Raw genomic sequence first — 17,957 nt, 5'->3', positions numbered from 1 at the left:
TGCCTCGAAATAATCCGTTTCAAGAATACAGCTGCCTTCTTAACGTACTGTATCACTTGTTAATTCTTCAAAAAGCAAGCTCTGAGCAATAACAGACTTCTTTGCATTGCTGTTGACAATTTAAGTTGATTTTGGACGGTGGCTCGCAGCCCGAATATGCTGCCGCGTAACTCTATTCCAACGACGAAACGGCAACTTAGCGAGAATCGAAAATTTAACGAAGTAGGTACAACAGGAGCTGGCAAGGCTCCTGCATTGGTCTATCCGTCATGAGTGACACACCGGGGTAATGTGTCGCGTCAGGGCAGATCTGTGTTCTATGCCGGGTCTGGATTCGGGTCTTGATCGGCATCGGTGGGCACGGCCGCCCTGGCCGGACTGCCGGCGTCGCTTATGCTCGAAGGATTGAATAAACGGCGCTTGATTTATATGAGTAGGTACTCCGGCTAATGTCTTTACTCATGTCTCACTTCGTCACACTGTCAGGGTGGCCACTCTGTCATTCCCAGACATGTTATGTTTTCTTTCGACCCGCTAATCTAAGTTACACCTGGCGTCGATTCTGTTGCCCCAGCATCTGACATCAACGTATCTGAATAATGACATTGGTGACGCATATGCTCGTCAAAGCCACCCCCAAACTTGGGCCGATGACTGTCGGGTCTCCTCCATATTCTGTCCTTGTGCATACTGCATTGCCAGCCCCTGCTGTACGTATATCGTGAATTTTCGATTCTCGCGAAGTTGCCGTTTCGCCGTTGGAATAAAGTTGCGCGGCAGCATATTGGGGGTGCGAGCCACCGTCAAAAACTAACGTAAATTGTCAACAGCAATGCAAAGAGGTGTGTTATTGCTCAGAGTTTGCTTTTTGAAGAATTAACAAGTGATACGGTACGACACGTTAACCCGGCGGCCGCTGGGCCTCCGCGCCACCCGCCGGCCGCTGGGGGGGGGGGGCATAAAGTTGCCCCCCCCCTTTACTTCTGCGACGATATCGTCGCAACGCGAAAAGATAGAGAAGCGAAACTTTGCACACATCTTCCTGAATACCTAGCCGAGGTTGTGTCCAAATTTGGTGTCGATCCCATTTGAAATGACGTCACAGTGACGTCATAAGTGAAATTATAGATTTGCGACTCTCATATTCCTCACGATACATCACATATATGGGACCGAATATAAAGGGCCGATTATTGGTCAGAAACTAGATGGAAGTGTAGTAAGATGTTTTAGGATGACAGCAGGTGCTGTCTAGTTCATTTACAGTCGAGTTTCACGCTCAGCGTCATCAGAAACGGTCCATATCGGAAAACGACAAAACTTTATGACGTCACTGTGACGTCATCTTAGGTGCTACAACCACCAAACTTTCCTCAAACATTGCCTAGGTATTCATTTGAAGCTATGCCAAGTTTCACGTTCGTAGCTCATCAGGTTTCGGAGATATTTCACGAAACGTAAAGGGGGGCAACTTTATGCCCCCCCCCCCCCAGCGGCTCGTGGGTTAAGAAGGCAGCTGTATTCTTGAAACGGATTGTTTCGAGGCAACTACCCGGAATCATTCGTTCTTTTCTGAGCTCTGCTTGAGTTATTTTCTATACCGTCGACACAGACCACCGTGGCAGACGCACCGATGCTGCACTGAAACGTTCCACCCCGAAAACATGGGATAGCTCACCCCGATCGTGTGCAATAAGACCACGCACCTATAACTTCCCACCGCCCAGCCGGCCGCCCGGCAGATGTCGTGGCGCGCGGTGCCGATAAGGCGCTGCCGCCGCCGTGCGGCGTCGAACTCTCGCCCTTATTGACACCGGCCGGTCGGCGGGCGTAACATGGTCCTCTTTAAGCCGTTTGAGCCTTGAGGAGCCCCTAACAGTTAATACTTTTCAGTAAAAAGGGCATCATTGGTCTCAGAAAAGAATACCGCACCACATGAGCCATGAGCCCATATATTTTTCCAAAATTCGGTTTTTTTGAACAACCCTAGTGCACGGCTCAGCGAAGAAAACGTTTGGAGAAAAACTTCATCGCAACGCCAGATAGTTCAAACTTTCCTTCATATGGAAGTACAAACTTCAGAACACGTCGGCGAATGCGGTGGTGGTACTGCGGCGAATGCGTATTTACAAATTGCAACCGAGCTCCGCCGTAGGGTATTTTTTTCCGCCGTAGTGTATTTCACTTGGGGGATTTTCTACCATACATCTGCCTGAGCTTAGGGTAATTACAATTTGTCCGCGACGTTCAAAAATGATGCACCTTTTTTCGCAGTATAGGATATCGCATGTGCATATTTCTGCCTATTTGGGTGCGCTTAATCGGTTTTTCGTGAGTAACTCGCGTAAAAACCGTCCGATCGCGACGAAACTTTCAATACCCCCGATTTTATCAATTTTACACCTACCCTGAAAATTTCATGACCCTGACCCAAATGACCTTTGACCTGTGACCTATTTCTCGAGACCATGTTTGGCCCGAATCGCGATTCGGCGTATGTCGGCTCGCATTAGCCGCGCGGTTGCAGTCTTCACGTGGTTTCAAGCCTTGAAACATGTGATATGATGCTGGTCCCATGCATTAGGGTGGGTGTCAAGGTCACCTGAAGGTCAGGTCAGCTCAATGACCTTTGATGACCTCGGTTCACTTTTTCGAGTTTTACATGTTTCTAGGCTAGTTTTTGGAGCTGATTTCGAATTTAGCAACCATTTGAACATCACAGGGGGTGTAACGAAATTATCCGGACACCTTTCTTCCCGCTGTAAAAGCAAAACAATCTGGTACTTTTTCTTTTAACTGAGCTTGTAGCCACCTTTCATAAAAAAAACACAGTTTACTCACCTCGTTTACTCACCTCGTTGGTTTCTGCATATCTTTGGAGTGGTTTCAAAGGACAGTCAGAGAGGAAGTGAGGAACCCACACAGTGGCGAATGTTCTGGAGCATTTCAGCCCAATGGATTCTCCAGCACACGGGCTTTGATGCGGACCAACGCCGTCTAAGCCTGTGCCTGCGGTTGAGCAGTGCTTATGGCGGGTGTCTCTTCATATACCTCCTGCTAAACAAGAGCCCACAAGTTTTCGATTGAAATGGGATCGCGACTTTTTCCAAGTAATAAGCGTTAGCCCAGAATGATTGAAGGTTCTATCGGCATCACCGTTCTTTTAGGGACTTTTAAGTAGCGCGCCGCCACGCATGAAGACAGCGTGGCTGGAATCAGGCATCAGTGCGCGTTCAGAAACCGTGCCCTCCTATGCCATCTGGTGGAGCGCCTCCAATCATGCTCCACCACCTTCCCTGGAAAAGCTCCACCCTTGCCTATGGGGCAAAATATAAGGGACAGAAACACAAAACAAGACAGATAAGAACAAAGCAAAATTAACTCATTACCTAATGAAATTCAGGCTGGAGCAAAAACATAGGTAATAGGTATCTATGTCAAATTAGAATGAAAGATAAAAATCAACCTGACCAGGCCTTACGGTCTGACCGGGTCATAACCACCTTACTTCGCCTAACTTGACCCAATTCAACCTAGGCCTACCACAACACCTGCAGAGGTACCTTCCTGGAAAAATGACGCCAAGGGAGATGGCTGTCCAACTTATTGGAATACTACCATGATTGCTTGTCAAAATGTGTGTCATCAGACATCAATCATCATGCTCTTGTTTGACAAGTGATGAATAATAAATGTGATATTTAATAATTATCTCCTGACTGTTGACTGTTGAGTGATCAAAATATTCAAATAATCAGGGTACAATGCTGTGCATAGTGCACACTAATCATGTTGTTTTTGTGTAGGCCCTCTGCACATTGTTGTGTGCACTGCTATGTGCACTATAAAAAAGTGACTGGTGGTACATGACAAAAGGTTGAGCAACTGTGAACTTCATGCCCTTGGTCTTGCTGGTGCCAAATGCCTATAGCTATAGCAGGATCAGTGAGGGTTGTAGACATGCTACATACATTGTGCATTGAAGATATTGGCACAAAGTTCATCCGTAATTACTATGCTTAACACCTAATGTAAGAAGCGACATAAATGCCCAGATGATAAAGCTCTCTGGTCAACATCACACAAATTTATTGACATACTTTGCAGGTACATATTTACATTCATGGCAAACACTTTCGATTTGATTCAGAAACTAGTTGCTAGTAAGGTTGCATTTTTGTAGGTACAACAACGACCATATATTAAATCATAAAAAAACCTTCTCATGGCATTCATCACATACCTTTTTACCGAACAAGTACCTTATACCTAGCTACCATGCAATGATTCTAAAATTTGTCCGCAATCCATCTATATCTCAACTGACACAATGAATTTCAAATACCCTAACAAAACCTATAACTGTACATAAGAAGAATGCAATACTACAAGAATTATGAATTTCTGAAGTTATTATCACATGCTGGAATGTTGAAACTCTACTTTTGTTGTCCATTTCCATGTTTGATTGAGCCATCATATAGAACTGCTTTCGTTCTTCAGTCACAAGCTTTCCCACAAATCTTGAATTTTTACACATCATCTTGAACCATTCTCCAGTCTTTCCAACAAGGTACTATGTAACATCAAAGCAATTTTGATTTGTTACAACAGCTTCAGATCATGATAGGCTTGAGGTTTGTTACACCATTTGCCAGACAAACTATAAAATGTGTATCAATTCCCAAACTAAGTAATTGATCATATCAGTATTTGCAGTTTCCACACAATGTTTCATAATACTATTCTATGTTTATATAAAGAAACTCAAATAATCCACAAATTGTTATTGAAACACTCCCACTTCAAGAATTCACAGCAATAACAGTACAAGTTCAGAAGCAAACAAACATTGCGCCACATTTCGTATGAAACGCGCCATCGTCCTGAAGTTTCTACCACAGACGGTAGTTCAACCGCAGCCGTAGTGTGAAAACCCCTGCCCACCTTACCCCACGGCGGAGCTCGGTTGCAATTTGTAAATACGCGCGGCGAATAGTTCACCGGGGGGTGAAAGCATTTGTTTTGGGCTCTCTCTATCGCCTGGATAAAAATAGGCCCCGCCCATCCCAATCAGCTGCTGCATGACGAGTTGATGACGACAACCACTACTTACCAGCAACCAATCTAGGGATAGCGTACGTGACAGTAATGGTGCAGCGGTTGCAAAATATTACATTGTTATTCAAACGGTTTTTGCTATTAGGGCCTTGTTAGATGAGGATGAGGTTAGATTAGATGAGGTGTTGATGAAGGCAGGTATTTTTTAAAAATATTTTTTGACAATTTTTTGCCCTTGTTTTACTTAATAGCTGAACCCGGGACCACCTGAAGTCTAAACCTTATTTTATATAACATGTCAATGCTGATGCTGTCTTGAAATCAAAATGTGAAATTTAGACAATGGTAATAGGAATAATGAATAGCAATTTCACCAACAACATTTTAATCTCTAGGAAGTGCAATTAAAATTGAAATCACTGTCTGCCACACTGCTCCATCCTGGTCATGCAACCAACGTTCATGGGTGGTGTTTCACGGCAGAGCACGCACTGCAGTGCTCAGCACTGCAGTGCGCTGCGTGTGTCAGAGCATTGGGTTTCCATGGCAGTGTCAACAAACTTCACTGTGACGCTAAGCTATGACAGCATCCCAGAACGCTAGCACGCTGCGGTACCAGCACCAGCAGCATGCTAGCAGTATTTGAACTCAAACCTCTGTTCTTGGTACGGTTTTTCAGAACCTCTCACTCTGTTCCAAACGCGATTGATCATAAACTAAGAGGTCACATGCAACGTCATTTGAGTGATGCTATGGTATGCCGTAGCTACCAGTGCACACAGTGTCTGGATGGTGAAACAGGGCCATTATTAATCACATTTGCTTTGCTTTGTTTCAGCAGAAACCTGTCTGCACATGGGAGGAGCGCAACAAAAGCCCATCAAGTTCATGCATGGCAGTGGATCTCAACAGGAGAAAACCAGAAAGAACATGGATGCTTGTAGATTGCAGTTGTACACTGCTGTTATCACCTGATGTGCGTGGCTGGCATTGCTCCTGGCAAGAACCACCTGCAAGTGATGAGATGGTGCCTCAGTCGTTGAGTGTGCTGCAGTGTGAGAGGCGCCCTGATCTCTACTTTGTGATGGGTTTCCATTGGAGGTTCAACTGAGAAGTGAGAACTGACTGTGACCATGCTTGAGCATGCCAGTGGAGCTTTACATGCTTAGGGCAGCTTTTGAACAGATGCTGACCATGGCATGTCCCATCCAGTTATCACGTGCACAGAATGGTGGGGGGGAGGGCAACTCTGGGCTCTTGAGTCAGCCCTACTGCACAGGGGGTACAGATGGCCGCTTACGTTTGGTGTGTCCTGCACTGCATTATCAAGCCCAGTCTGCGCCACAGGCAATGGGTCGGGCTGCACTATGTTAAAGGCAGACTATCTTGCAAAGGAGGCTGGCATCCTCTCCCATAATGACACACCAATTGGCAATCATCGCTGCGATGATCACGAGGGTGTCCGCTTATCTAACATGGTGAGGTGGAGAGCCAGTTCAAGCTGGCCTGAGGGATGGTTTTACTTCATCTGAGGCCCCCTTTCCCCGCCTGCCAGGTCCGGTCAAACGACCGCTTCACAGTGAACGACTTGCAGTGGATGCCGTCCCACAGCGCAACGAGCTCGCCGACCAGAGGCGGCGGCCAAGAGGCGGCCGCGCTCCCCCAGTCGACGGTCCCGGTGGACGTCGGCAACGCCCACCGCGCGACCATCAGATCGGCTCGCGACAGCGCCGTCGCCGACTGACCGCATGACTGGTATCTGTTCTTGATGTGGGACCGACTGCCACCGCCGGTCGCGGAAGGGCATCGCTCATCGGCCATCGACGTCCGCCAGCTTCGCGTGGGTCACTGTTCGGGCTGCCACCAATACACCGAATCGGATGGAACCCTGTCGGCGAATGCCGGCGGTGCCCCGACATCGACTGCGCGGCGGCCAGTGCATCGCGTGCCGGGAGGAGGCTGGCACCCCCGATCGGTCATTGGTCACAAACCGTGTCCCAGCTCATGACTGCATCCAGCGCAGCTCTGTGAGATGTTCTGCAGCTGCTGCAGTCTGCCGCGTGTGTTGAAAGAAGAATGAACATGAGAAAACCTCAAAACTTTATGCCTATTCGTAATTGACCAGTATTGGAATAAGTTTGGATTTTGAGAATTTGTGTCCCTGTGCTTGTGCCTGTGTGGAAAGGCATGCTTTACGGTGTACCATCTCAATGTCAAATCCCGGCTGCGCTGTGCGGATTTGTGCGGCTGCTGACAGGCCACCTGGGTGCCAACGTATGTGCGAATCCGCGAATACGTTGTGTTTCGTCAGTCAGTATCGTTCTGAAAATATTGACTAGGCTATATAATAGGCTATATAGCGTATGACGGTTCAGCCCAGCAGTAATAACTGACCATTGATTGGGCGAATTTTGTGTGGTGGTTCGCTAATACATAACCTAAAGAGTGTTTTGCCGGAATCGTTTAGTAGCAGAACTGACCGGAATATAAGTAGAATGCAACGGTTTGAATCGTTAATTTGTTGAAACGATTGTTCTCTGAGACCACTGTGTAACTTTTGACCTGAGAATCACCAATTATAACGACAATGGGGAAGCAGTAGGCTGTACTGTAGAGTGTAGGCAGGCAACACTATATAGTTGGCACACTTACGAAAGCACACGACTTACGCAGTGGACATCTGCATCATGCATGTTAAGGTTTACTGGGAAGAGTGAGAAATTAGTCAGAATATAACTGACTAAGGAAAATAGGCGATATTTCCTATTGAGCTGGGGCGGAGAGGGGGAGGGGACGTGTGGTCAGCTATGCTAATAATTCATTCTCTTTATGCAGCTGTGTAAAAGGGCGTCCGTTTTTGGGTGAGACCTTCCCCATCGGCCATTTCCAAGTTAAATCGTGGTGGAGAGTCTGGAGACCTCAGCCTCGGTAGTCGGTACCCTGCGCGCTGCGCCACCTTGCGAAACATAAAGCAGCAGTCCTGACATCTACAGGCGTGACTTTTCATGAAAGCGCGGATGTGTTCGCGCTTATGCGAAGAAAGTTCTTCCGAGTATGGTTGATAATGAGATTAATTGTTGTCATTTATTTATTAATTCATTGGCAAAAGTACCCTAATAAATCGGTAAAATAGCTTGAACTGTATCGTATTTCCTTCGGAAAAAATGACGAACTCATCCTAAGACATCCAGATTATTGGATGCGTTCGTCAGTTGTAAGTAGTTCAAGTTTTTGGGAAAATTTGCTTGTGGAAAATCATAATATTTCAAAGATATGCCTATTTTCGAATAATTTATGCATTTATCTGCATTGAAAAATGATTGTAAAGCAAAAGTGCAAAAGATTATTGTCAACTTATTTTCTCAAATCACGATTTACGAACGCACAAAACTCCAGCTTTTAATTTAGTGCGTGTGCGAATTGCGGTCAAGAAAAAATATTTAAACTGTCTATATTCCTCTTAAAACAATGAAGGATGAATGAAGAAAACGCTGTTTTGAACAATTGTATATTTATTTTTTCTTAATTAAGCAAAAGTACAAAATTTTCAACTATTATTACATTTGCTCTCACAAAAACCATCACTTTTTAGCATGACGTCATGTCAGCCAAATTTACTAGCGCCATCTCTGGAGAGCATCTTTCGAAACCTCCAGACGATAGAGAGAGCCTTGTTTTGATTGTATGATGTGGGGATAAGGCGCTTTTGAGACCTCAAGAATATTTTAGTTGCATGTATTAAGTACAGGGAGTGTCCTCATTTATTAGAGATAGTGATTTTACATTCTCAAGAGCATCATCATGCAGGGTTTACTGGGTGTACTCGTAGTCCTGGCTGGCCTGATCGATGTTGAAGCCATCATGTTCCAATTGCATCCCAATAATCACAAGTGTCTTGTAGAAAAAGTACATGCGAAGACCTTGGTAACCGGAGAGTATGAAGTTACAGAGTTCCCTGGTCAAATTGTTGATTTTCAGGTAAGCATTTATTTCCAGCTGTTGTAGAAAATCAAACATATGGAGACTGTCGCAATAATTGCACCGGTGACTGTCTATAGTAGGAACTTGCATTTTTTTATGTGAAGGTGATCCCCATTAATCAAAGAGCAGTCTGAACCACTTTCATGATTCATTTACATTTTGCTCTTTACTGTGTCAGTGTGGTGATTTGAATGTGAAAGTAGATGCTAATGCACTCATAAACTCAAACTTCTTAAGCTCTGGGTTCAGTATAAGTAGACATCAGTAGGCGGAACTATGGTCAAGCGTACCCATTTTCGGGAACGCATTTTCGTTCCCATGTTTGGGAACAATAAACCCAAATATGGGAACGCCATGTAGGCATTATTCAAAACAAGAAAAAGAACCGTTAAATGACGTCCAAAAAATATAAAACGATTGTGAACCGCCTGATATTTGCCTCAATATTGTTGGGAAAGAGTTTGATATTGTAAGGCCCATCGTAGTTTCAAATCCTTCCCCTATTTCTAAAGCAGTCCATCATCCGGGCCGCGAGCCCAAATTTGGGAACGCTCTCGTACACTGGCGCTGCAAGCGTTCCTTATTATGGGAATGACGTACCCAAAATTGGGAACGATTTCACCGACGCCTTTCAGGGGCTCTTTTCATTAACAAGCATCACGTCCAACGCCGTAAATTATTGTTAACGCAACAATCATCAGATGACCTTTCCGGCAAGACCGTCGCATGTTTTGCCGGGTCTTCTGCGTTCTTATTCCCGTCGATCCCGCAGGGGGCACGCCCCCCTCTGCAGGATTACGTAATTTGCAACGCTCGGCGATGCTCAACAAGGTCTTCCATACCTATATCCACCGTCCGCGCCGAGGGTGGAGACATGTCAAGCACCCGTCTGTTTATCACCGATAGTTGACGAGCACAAGGAAGTATCCAAAAATGGGAACGCTGAATATGTTACACCCTCAAAACACCTAGTCCCACTGAAAATCTAGTTTTTTCCTTTCTTAATGAGTGTAAGTGGCAAAAGGCCTGGTAGGATGGGCACGAGGAATGATCGAAATCAGCATAAAAATTATAAATAAGCCACACAGAGCGACCTATATAAGAGAAATTTTCCCAAAACGATCATGCTTAGAAACACGGAAGACAAAAACCACGCTCATGACGCTCCTTATAAAACAACGCTAAATAGCTAGCATCCAAATAAAATATGTCTTTCCGGGCTGATGAAATACAGCTGAATAATTTTAAACCACTGAAAATGAGTTTACAACAGTAGTTCGGTAAAATCACTGACGTTCCACGCGGTCGTGCGCCCCGACACCAAAAGTCAACAATATTACCTCGGGACTGTCCGCGTGTTCGCTTGCATATGTCAGCATCTGGTGTCGCTAGTATGAAACTTCATAACCAGGCGAAAATTATTATACTTGACCTCAAAATGTAAAAAACGCTTCATTTTCCTTTAAATTGCATGTTAAATGTAGTATAAGCGATGTTTTCACCATTCCGTGATTTCAAAAAATCATTAAAAATATCATTCGACGGTCAATTTCCTTGTTCAACGGTCAGATTAAAGATAATTTTATAGAGACTTAGTAGATACTTAAATTAGCGTGCACTTTTTTGAGACGTGATGCACTAATGAGTTTTAGTGGGCGAACGGCCGAAAAATAACCTTCCGTTCTCATAAATGGGAACGCCCGTTCCCATATTTGGGAACTCCGTTCCCAAAAATGGGAACGTTCCTATATTTGGGTACTCATGACCATAGTTCCACCTACTGACATAAGGAATGTAAGACTTTGCCTTAAATATGATCTTATATCAATAGTATCAGTTTTATAACTTGGCTGTGCACAGCTTCTATAAAGGTCCTTAAGGATTTAATTATGAATGATTCCCGTATTCCTTTATATGTACCTGCATCCTGGAAGTTCAGTGTAAAAGCACAATGCACACCATTTGGAATGCATGTACATTAGCTTGTCTATCAATTTGTCCATGTTTTTACAGGTGGTAGATCAGAATGGCCATGTGCTGGCGAACCGGGCAGATGCCAAGGGCCACGGCAAGTTTGCCTTCACCACTGACAAGGACGTCACATATCAGCTGTGTTTTGCATCAAGAGTCCAGCAGGGCCAGTCTGCCATGGTCCATGATGTCACACTGGTCACCAAACATGGAGTGGAGGCCAAGAGCTATGAGGGGGTGAGTGAAGTCTGTGGGATGATGTTTGCTGGGCATGGTGTTTGTTGCATTAGATTAAAGATAATCACAATTCACAGCTACTTTGTGAGGCTCAATTTAATCCAATGATAATATACTGAGATGTTCATGAGGGATTCTGTGTTACATGGAAGCAATGTATGCCTGACATTAATTGTTGCATCATATGGGTTTGATGCATTTTAGTTAATAAATTTCAGACTTAACACCTTGTCTGTTTAGGATAAGCATTGTGTTTTCTGTTAAGCTGAAGTATGTTTTATGTTTTGTTTTACTGGTGAGGTGTAGCTAGTTTCAGGCTGACTTTGTGCTTTCACCATTGGCTTATTTTCAGACTTGTTAATTTAATATGAGGGATAGATATTATAATAGGCTGTGAATATTCATCTATTTTCTATCATTTGTTATATTTTCACTGCTTAAAATTTCACCTCAATTCTGCAGATACAGGGTGATCCAAAAAAATTGGAACCCCTAACTTAAAATGACTTTAAGTCAGAAAATTTTCACTTTATTGACACATTGCAAAGACCATTAGAAAGATCGTTCAATTCTCTATAAAACCATGTTGATTGAACTTGATTATTATTATAAATATTGCCCTAGACATATGCCTATAAAATTTGTGTCACGAAACTGAGTGAAACGGTTTTGAACATTATGCGCAAATCAGTGATTGACGGTTTGCTGTTCTGACCATGTCGCTTGTTGGAGGTTCATGAATAAAAATAGCTCATTCACGTGCTATTGTAAGGAAACGAAAGGCTGACGGCCTACTGGGACCACTTGTCCCAGAGACTGCTGGTCCGCGCAGTCGGAGCTGTCCCCAAGCAACTGCAGGCCTGGGTGACGGCCCACGGAGCTCGCGTTGAGCACATGCTGGGATAAACAACGGAAGCTAGGACGCGTATATCTGTTCTACTGTTTGCTTCTGTGTAAACTTTTATGAAATAAAATTGAATTTGGATGTGGTGTTGTTCGTAAAAAGACAACAGATAGAGTGCTAACGGATTTCAGCGCATTGTTAACATTTGGCGATTTCGTTTCACTCAGTTTTCTGACGCTCATTTCAAAAGCTAATAGTGTGCCAATGCTTTACAACATACATGCACCAATTTGACGGGATTTTATAGAGGATTTAATGCTCTTTCTAATGGTGTTCGCAATTTGTCAATAAAGTGAATACTTTCGGACTTATAGACATTTTAAGTTAGGGGTTCCAATTTTTTTGGATCACCCTGTATAATCTCAGAGAAGTGGTTGTGGAGGATTGTCTTGTCTGATATTTTAATTCCTGTGCTTGTTTTCTTATACTATGCCATTATCTTTACACTAACCCTTATAGTACATGGTTTTTTTTTGCATGGATTATTTAGCTGTTGCTCGTTATTTGTTAGTTTCGTCGAGCCGTTCAGGCTTTCAGCCATTGGTCCGGATCGTGCGTCGTGTGATGACGGCCTGTCTGTCTGTCCCCAGCTGGCTGACGCTGCCAAGCTGAAACCGCTGGAGATGCAGCTGAAGAAGCTGGAGGACCTCTCAGAGGCCATCGTCCAGAACTTCGCCTACATGCGCGAGCGGGAGGAACAGATGCGGGACACTAACGGTGAGAGGGGTGCCCTGGAGGGCTCAGGAGCCGGGGGCGCGGCCGTACTTGGGCTAAACGTTTAACTAAGAAAATGTTGAGATGGATACATGTCCAGCCAGTGCCTATGCGTCATTCATGTAATCTTGTCGTTTTTATTATTTTTGATTTTTTGTAAGTCGTCTTGTCGATGAGTAAGCTGAATATGTCGGCAGGTGTTGAATTTTGGTCGTCAAAACCACTATTTATGCACATAACCTGTGATCAGCCGCTTCCTCATTCTAGTCGCTCGATACACCACTGTTGTCGACTTAGCAACAACCTGAAGCTGCTTATTTTGACTGTGTCTTCATAACTGAGCATCGTGCTGCATTGAGGCCCTATGCATACGATTATAGCCGTCAGGCGAGACTAAGTTTCCAGTGCCTTTTAGCGCTCAGAATTTACCTCTAACCTTGTCGCCCCTCCCCCAGAGTCGACCAGCTCGCGAGTGCTCTACTTCAGCGTTTTCGGCATGTGCTGCCTGCTCGGCCTGGCCACCTGGCAGGTGCTCTATTTGAGGCGCTACTTCAAGGCGAAGAAGCTCATTGAGTAGTCTGTGGTGCTAACTAAGCGCCGAGGGATACATCTGGTGGCGGGCGGTCACACCACGAGTGCCGAGATCGGCCGCCAGAGCGACGCGCAGTGATCAAATGTTGCGGCGGCATCGAATTAGTCGCGTCGGGGAGGGAGCGAAGGGGGACCCTGGATGCACATTGGTTACGTGGTGTTGCGCGTGAATGCGTGACGTCATGGTGTGAGTGACGTCATTATTCCTCGGCCCGTCCGTGCGTCAGGAGCGGAATGTGCTGCCTGTTTGCGTGCGGATCCAGTACTTCGCACTTTCTCAAGGCGGTTCGAATGTGAGTTATATCCCCGAGCAATTGCCGCTGATCTTCTGATTCCGGGAGTGGACGGTCGCGAGTGCTGTTTTTGTCCTTAGGACGGAGTGAGTGTCGACAGACAGTTCGCGAATGTTCTGGAACCATGCGTGTGACGCGATCGTGGAAAAGCCGAAATTGGCCCGCTTCGGAGTTACTGATTAGTTTGGTGTTCGTAGAGGGTGCATTATTGGTGGGCGGGCAAGCTTGAGTGCGACGTACTTTCGGGAAAATACACTTCGTCTTAAGTTATCACATTTCGTTGTTCATTTATGCGTGACGAATGTCTCCTTTTAAACTTGTCTCCCAGTGTCCAGACTGTGAATGCCAATAGGCAATTCCAGGTAAACTAAGTCATTATACACTGAGTTTTCTCTAAAAATTGAGAAAGAACTTCAGGTTAGGTCAAGTTAGAATAATTATGAAGTGCTGACTGCTGAGTGCATTTTGTCCTGCCTCTGGCGCATGGCTTTCAACGCTGCAGCACGAATTCGAAGAAGGTAAAGCCCCGTGTGTTTCATTTTCACAACATCCCGTTGGAAGTATGTTCATTGGAAGTACAGTCCACAGCAGAAGTATGTAATGTGCGGTTTCATTCATGGGTAATGGGTATGTTCTGCTTCTGAAGCTTAGGAACGATTAGCCAGACCAAAATGAAACTTTGAACGTAGCTTACATGTATCGTCACCTTTGCAGCTGTAATTTTGTCTATTGACGTCTTCTTTTCGATCACTTCGCATTTAAAAAATCGCCAGTCAAAGCCATCCGTTGAGATTGGTAAAACCGCACTGTACTTTAGGCGGTGGGCTGTACGTACGTTTCTAGGGAAGCTAGGTATTAGCGTAGTGTAATCTGATGAAAAATGTAAGTTATTTATTAAACTATGGTATAAATGACTGACCAATTGCATTCGATGTTCCTAAAGTTACACATCCATCAAGACTCGCCACTGCGGTTATTGATAAATTGTCTCCACAAACGAACACTGAGATCTCTGCATCCCTCGGGCCTCGCAACCTCTGCATTGACAGTCTCAACAGCTGGCACCCTGAATACTGTATTGACAATCTCAACACGCACCCTGAATACCATTCCGCCGCGCGCACCTGTCCCGCTCCCAGCCCAGCCGCATCACAGGAAACGCAACATCACTGATATGTGCAGGGCCGGCTGCACTGCGGGTCAGGGTCGGAGCTGCTCCTCCGCACCCCGGCGAGTGCGTTTGGCGAATCTAAGGCGACGCATCTGCGCCACGCGTATCTACGCCGTGAGACCAGGCGGCTGTCTCCCACGCTCAATACGTAGGTATAGGCTACGCTTGATTTCAGACGTGTGTTTGAGGAGGGGGAGGAAAATGGAAATGCATTGCGACGATTTTCGGGACCATGTAATTTAACGTTATTTTCAAGTTGTTAAACGGAACCCAAGCCATTTTGTTCTGATCAATCAAAATGGAATGAATTTTCAAAATTACGTGAGATATGGCAACCCACAAAAATTGGCAAACCCAAAGAGTTTGTGACGCGGGCTCTGCTGCCTAAATCTCTAAACTCGCAGGTGGTATAAGGGGTGTATAATATTCGGGTGCTTGTGACGTCGGTAGACGTCGTTTCGTGCGTAGTAATTTGAACCATCTGTCATGACCGATGATTCATTGCTTCCAATGCCATTATTAGACGCCCCTGAAATCGTAACAGTTATGGATACAACAGCGGAGCACAGGTTCACGGGCAAGCACTGATATGAACAAAATACGACCAAGTGCGGATGAAGAGTTTGTCATAATTTGTTTTAACCACGAGCATCAGCGCTAACCACGATTTCGACCAGAGTTTAGGCGGGTAAGCATACTAGCAGAAGCCACAGCTTATGCCTCACCCCTTTCCCCCACATGCACAATTCCACGGGCAGCCCACCCACCGGCGACCCCCGCGCCCCGTCCCGTCCCCACGCCGCGGTCCGTGCAGCCAGTCCGGCGTCATTCCCGGGCGCCGGTGATTACACCCGTTTGTATATTCATGCCGGCCATCAGCGGAGCCGGCAGCCACTATGCGTTCCTCGGGACGGCAGAGTTGGCGTTTGTGAGACTAGTGAAAAGCCGACAGTGTGCTCAGAGAAGGTATTAGGCGGTGTTCCGGAGCGCCTGCTGCGGAAAGGTTCGTTCCCGTAGGAAAGGCAGGTAAGCTTCAAACTTAGGTATAATTATCATCCTCCTGCCCACACATTCTATAACTAAAAGTAAAGTGCAGATGAAACGTATTTCAACACGCATTTAAACAAATTTCGCCGGAACATTATACACAGACGACATGGCTGGAATCCCTAGGCTACGTAGGTCACTAATAAACTGTAGGCATACAGTTGTGAAGGTACTGGTATGACTATGAAGTTTATTTGGTAACCATCCAATCATAATTCAATAAAAAAAGCGATGTGGGTACAGGCTACAGGTCGGGCGCTTTCCCTAGCTATTTTTCGACTATACGAGTATCGAAGTCGATGCATCGTCGATGGTCTGCGTATAAAGTTGGCGGCACTAAACGGGCTCTCAGAAGTCGCGACAGCACAGGACTTGTCCAATAAATCCACCAGCAAAGTCTCACCTAATGCAGCTATCTCGCCGTCCCGGCGCGATAGGCGCGAATATCTAAATACAAATATTGATGAAGAGCTAAACCCGGGGAAAACTGCCGCTCGGTATGGGCTCCAGATCGCCGGGCTGTTGGTGTTTCTTTGACATCGACTGCGACGTATTGGCCCATTTCTGGGTGATGTATCGACAGATAGGCGCCACACGAGGCTCGGACGAATGGCAAACGGCACCTCTAGTCGGCGGCAGCGACAGAAGAGACGGAAATGAAATGTCAAACGGGCCGCTGATTGCCGTGGTTATGGTTTGCTGAGGGTACGCTGGTGGGGCTCTTATAACGTAATAAATATCGGTAATGTCTTCAGTATGCGCACTTTGTTGACGTAACAAACAGAAGGGTGGGAGGGGAGAGTTGAAGAGGTAACTGAAGATAGGAAAAATGAAAATAGACATGAAGTAGATTCACTGATCTGTGTGACCTGTATCGGTGTGGAAAGTGCTTTACTCTAAAACAGTTCGTAAATATGTATACCTAGAACGTGAATCATGTTATCTAGTTATTAGTTCAATAGGTATTATCAATGACAAATATAACGTTTACTCTGAAAATTTAATACAGTATTTGAGCTATTCGCCTAGAAGCCATCCTCGGCATAAATTTGACATATTCTATGATTTAGTAAACCAAATAGGTAAGACCATAGTTATTTATCATTTAGATGTACTGAGGTCCGGGAGTTTAAGACTGACTGTTTTTGGCTTGATCTGTAAATTCTACTCCAGAAGGTGAAAATTAGTTCTAGAAGTCCAGGCTTCAATCTAACCCGCGCCCCGTAGGGGGGGGGGGGGCGAAACGGCCCCCTGTCCTTTTCCGTCAATATCTCCTAAACGGCTGGAGATATCGCCACCAAACGTTCAGGACCCCTCCGGGCATCAATTTCAGACATTGTGACCAAAAAATTTCCAGAGGCTACTATAGGTTGGCCACAAATGACGTAAGAATGACGTCATGTTCTGCCATTTTCGGCCGAAAAAAGACCTTCGCGAGAAGAGCTGTCAGGCCTACAGCTTTGAAGATACAGAAAAATAATCAAGACGTAAAAGGTGTTGAATTGACAGGACTACAAAACTGGCATCTCGGATTTTTGAAATTTTTGAATTTTGACCCCAAAAATCAAAAATGCATTTTTTTATATATTAGCCAAAAAAATAAAAAAAAATTAGTTTCGAAAAACCGGAATATATGTGATAGTACCTACCGTCTTCTATCTACATACCAAATTTCAGATCGATATATCCTTTTTTGGCGAAGTTATAGCGAAAACACTGTTAAAAAAATGATGACGTCAAAGTTTAAAACTCAATTTTTTTTTTGGCAATTCTAGCCCACGTAGGGCAAAACAAAGACCACCATTGGACTCCCCGTGACAAGCTGCATCGAATGGATACCCATTTAATGCAAAATATCAACTTTGAAATTTGACCTAATTTGACCTGACCTTGACCTGACCTTGACCTGACCTTCACCGGAACATAATCTAAACTGACCCCAAAGGCTGCCTGACCCACATAATCGCATTTGTCATGTAAAGTGGGC

General features: G+C 45.1%; 1 protein-coding gene across 1 annotated transcript; it reads left to right on the top strand.

Moving 5' to 3' along the window:
• Positions 1-5,001: 5,001 nt before the first annotated feature.
• Positions 5,002-14,025, top strand: LOC122387101 (transmembrane emp24 domain-containing protein bai-like). The gene is made up of 5 exons (XM_043376950.1): positions 5,002-5,020; positions 8,733-9,039; positions 11,056-11,250; positions 12,745-12,871; positions 13,324-14,025. The coding sequence occupies exons 2-5, from the start codon at positions 8,863-8,865 to the stop codon at positions 13,443-13,445; spliced, it is 621 nt and encodes a 206-aa protein (XP_043232885.1). The 5' UTR covers positions 5,002-5,020; positions 8,733-8,862; the 3' UTR covers positions 13,446-14,025.
• The last annotated feature ends 3,932 nt before the right edge of the window (positions 14,026-17,957 follow it).

Source organism: Amphibalanus amphitrite, unplaced genomic scaffold, assembly GCF_019059575.1.
Source record: "Amphibalanus amphitrite isolate SeventyFive unplaced genomic scaffold, NRLGWU_Aamphi_draft 000273F_arrow, whole genome shotgun sequence".
NCBI lineage: Eukaryota > Metazoa > Arthropoda > Thecostraca > Balanomorpha > Balanidae > Amphibalanus > Amphibalanus amphitrite.
This window is presented reverse-complemented; position numbering and strand designations above follow the sequence as displayed.

Excerpts from the sequence above, each read along its gene's own strand:
- LOC122387101 (XM_043376950.1), top strand. The coding sequence starts at position 8,863 with ATGCAGGGTTTACTGGGTGTACTCGTAGTCCTGGCTGGCCTGATCGAT. Across the intron at positions 9,040-11,055 it reads GTCAAATTGTTGATTTTCAG|GTGGTAGATCAGAATGGCCA; the intron begins GTAAGCATTTAT and ends ATGTTTTTACAG. Across the intron at positions 11,251-12,744 it reads AGGCCAAGAGCTATGAGGGG|CTGGCTGACGCTGCCAAGCT; the intron begins GTGAGTGAAGTC and ends GTCTGTCCCCAG.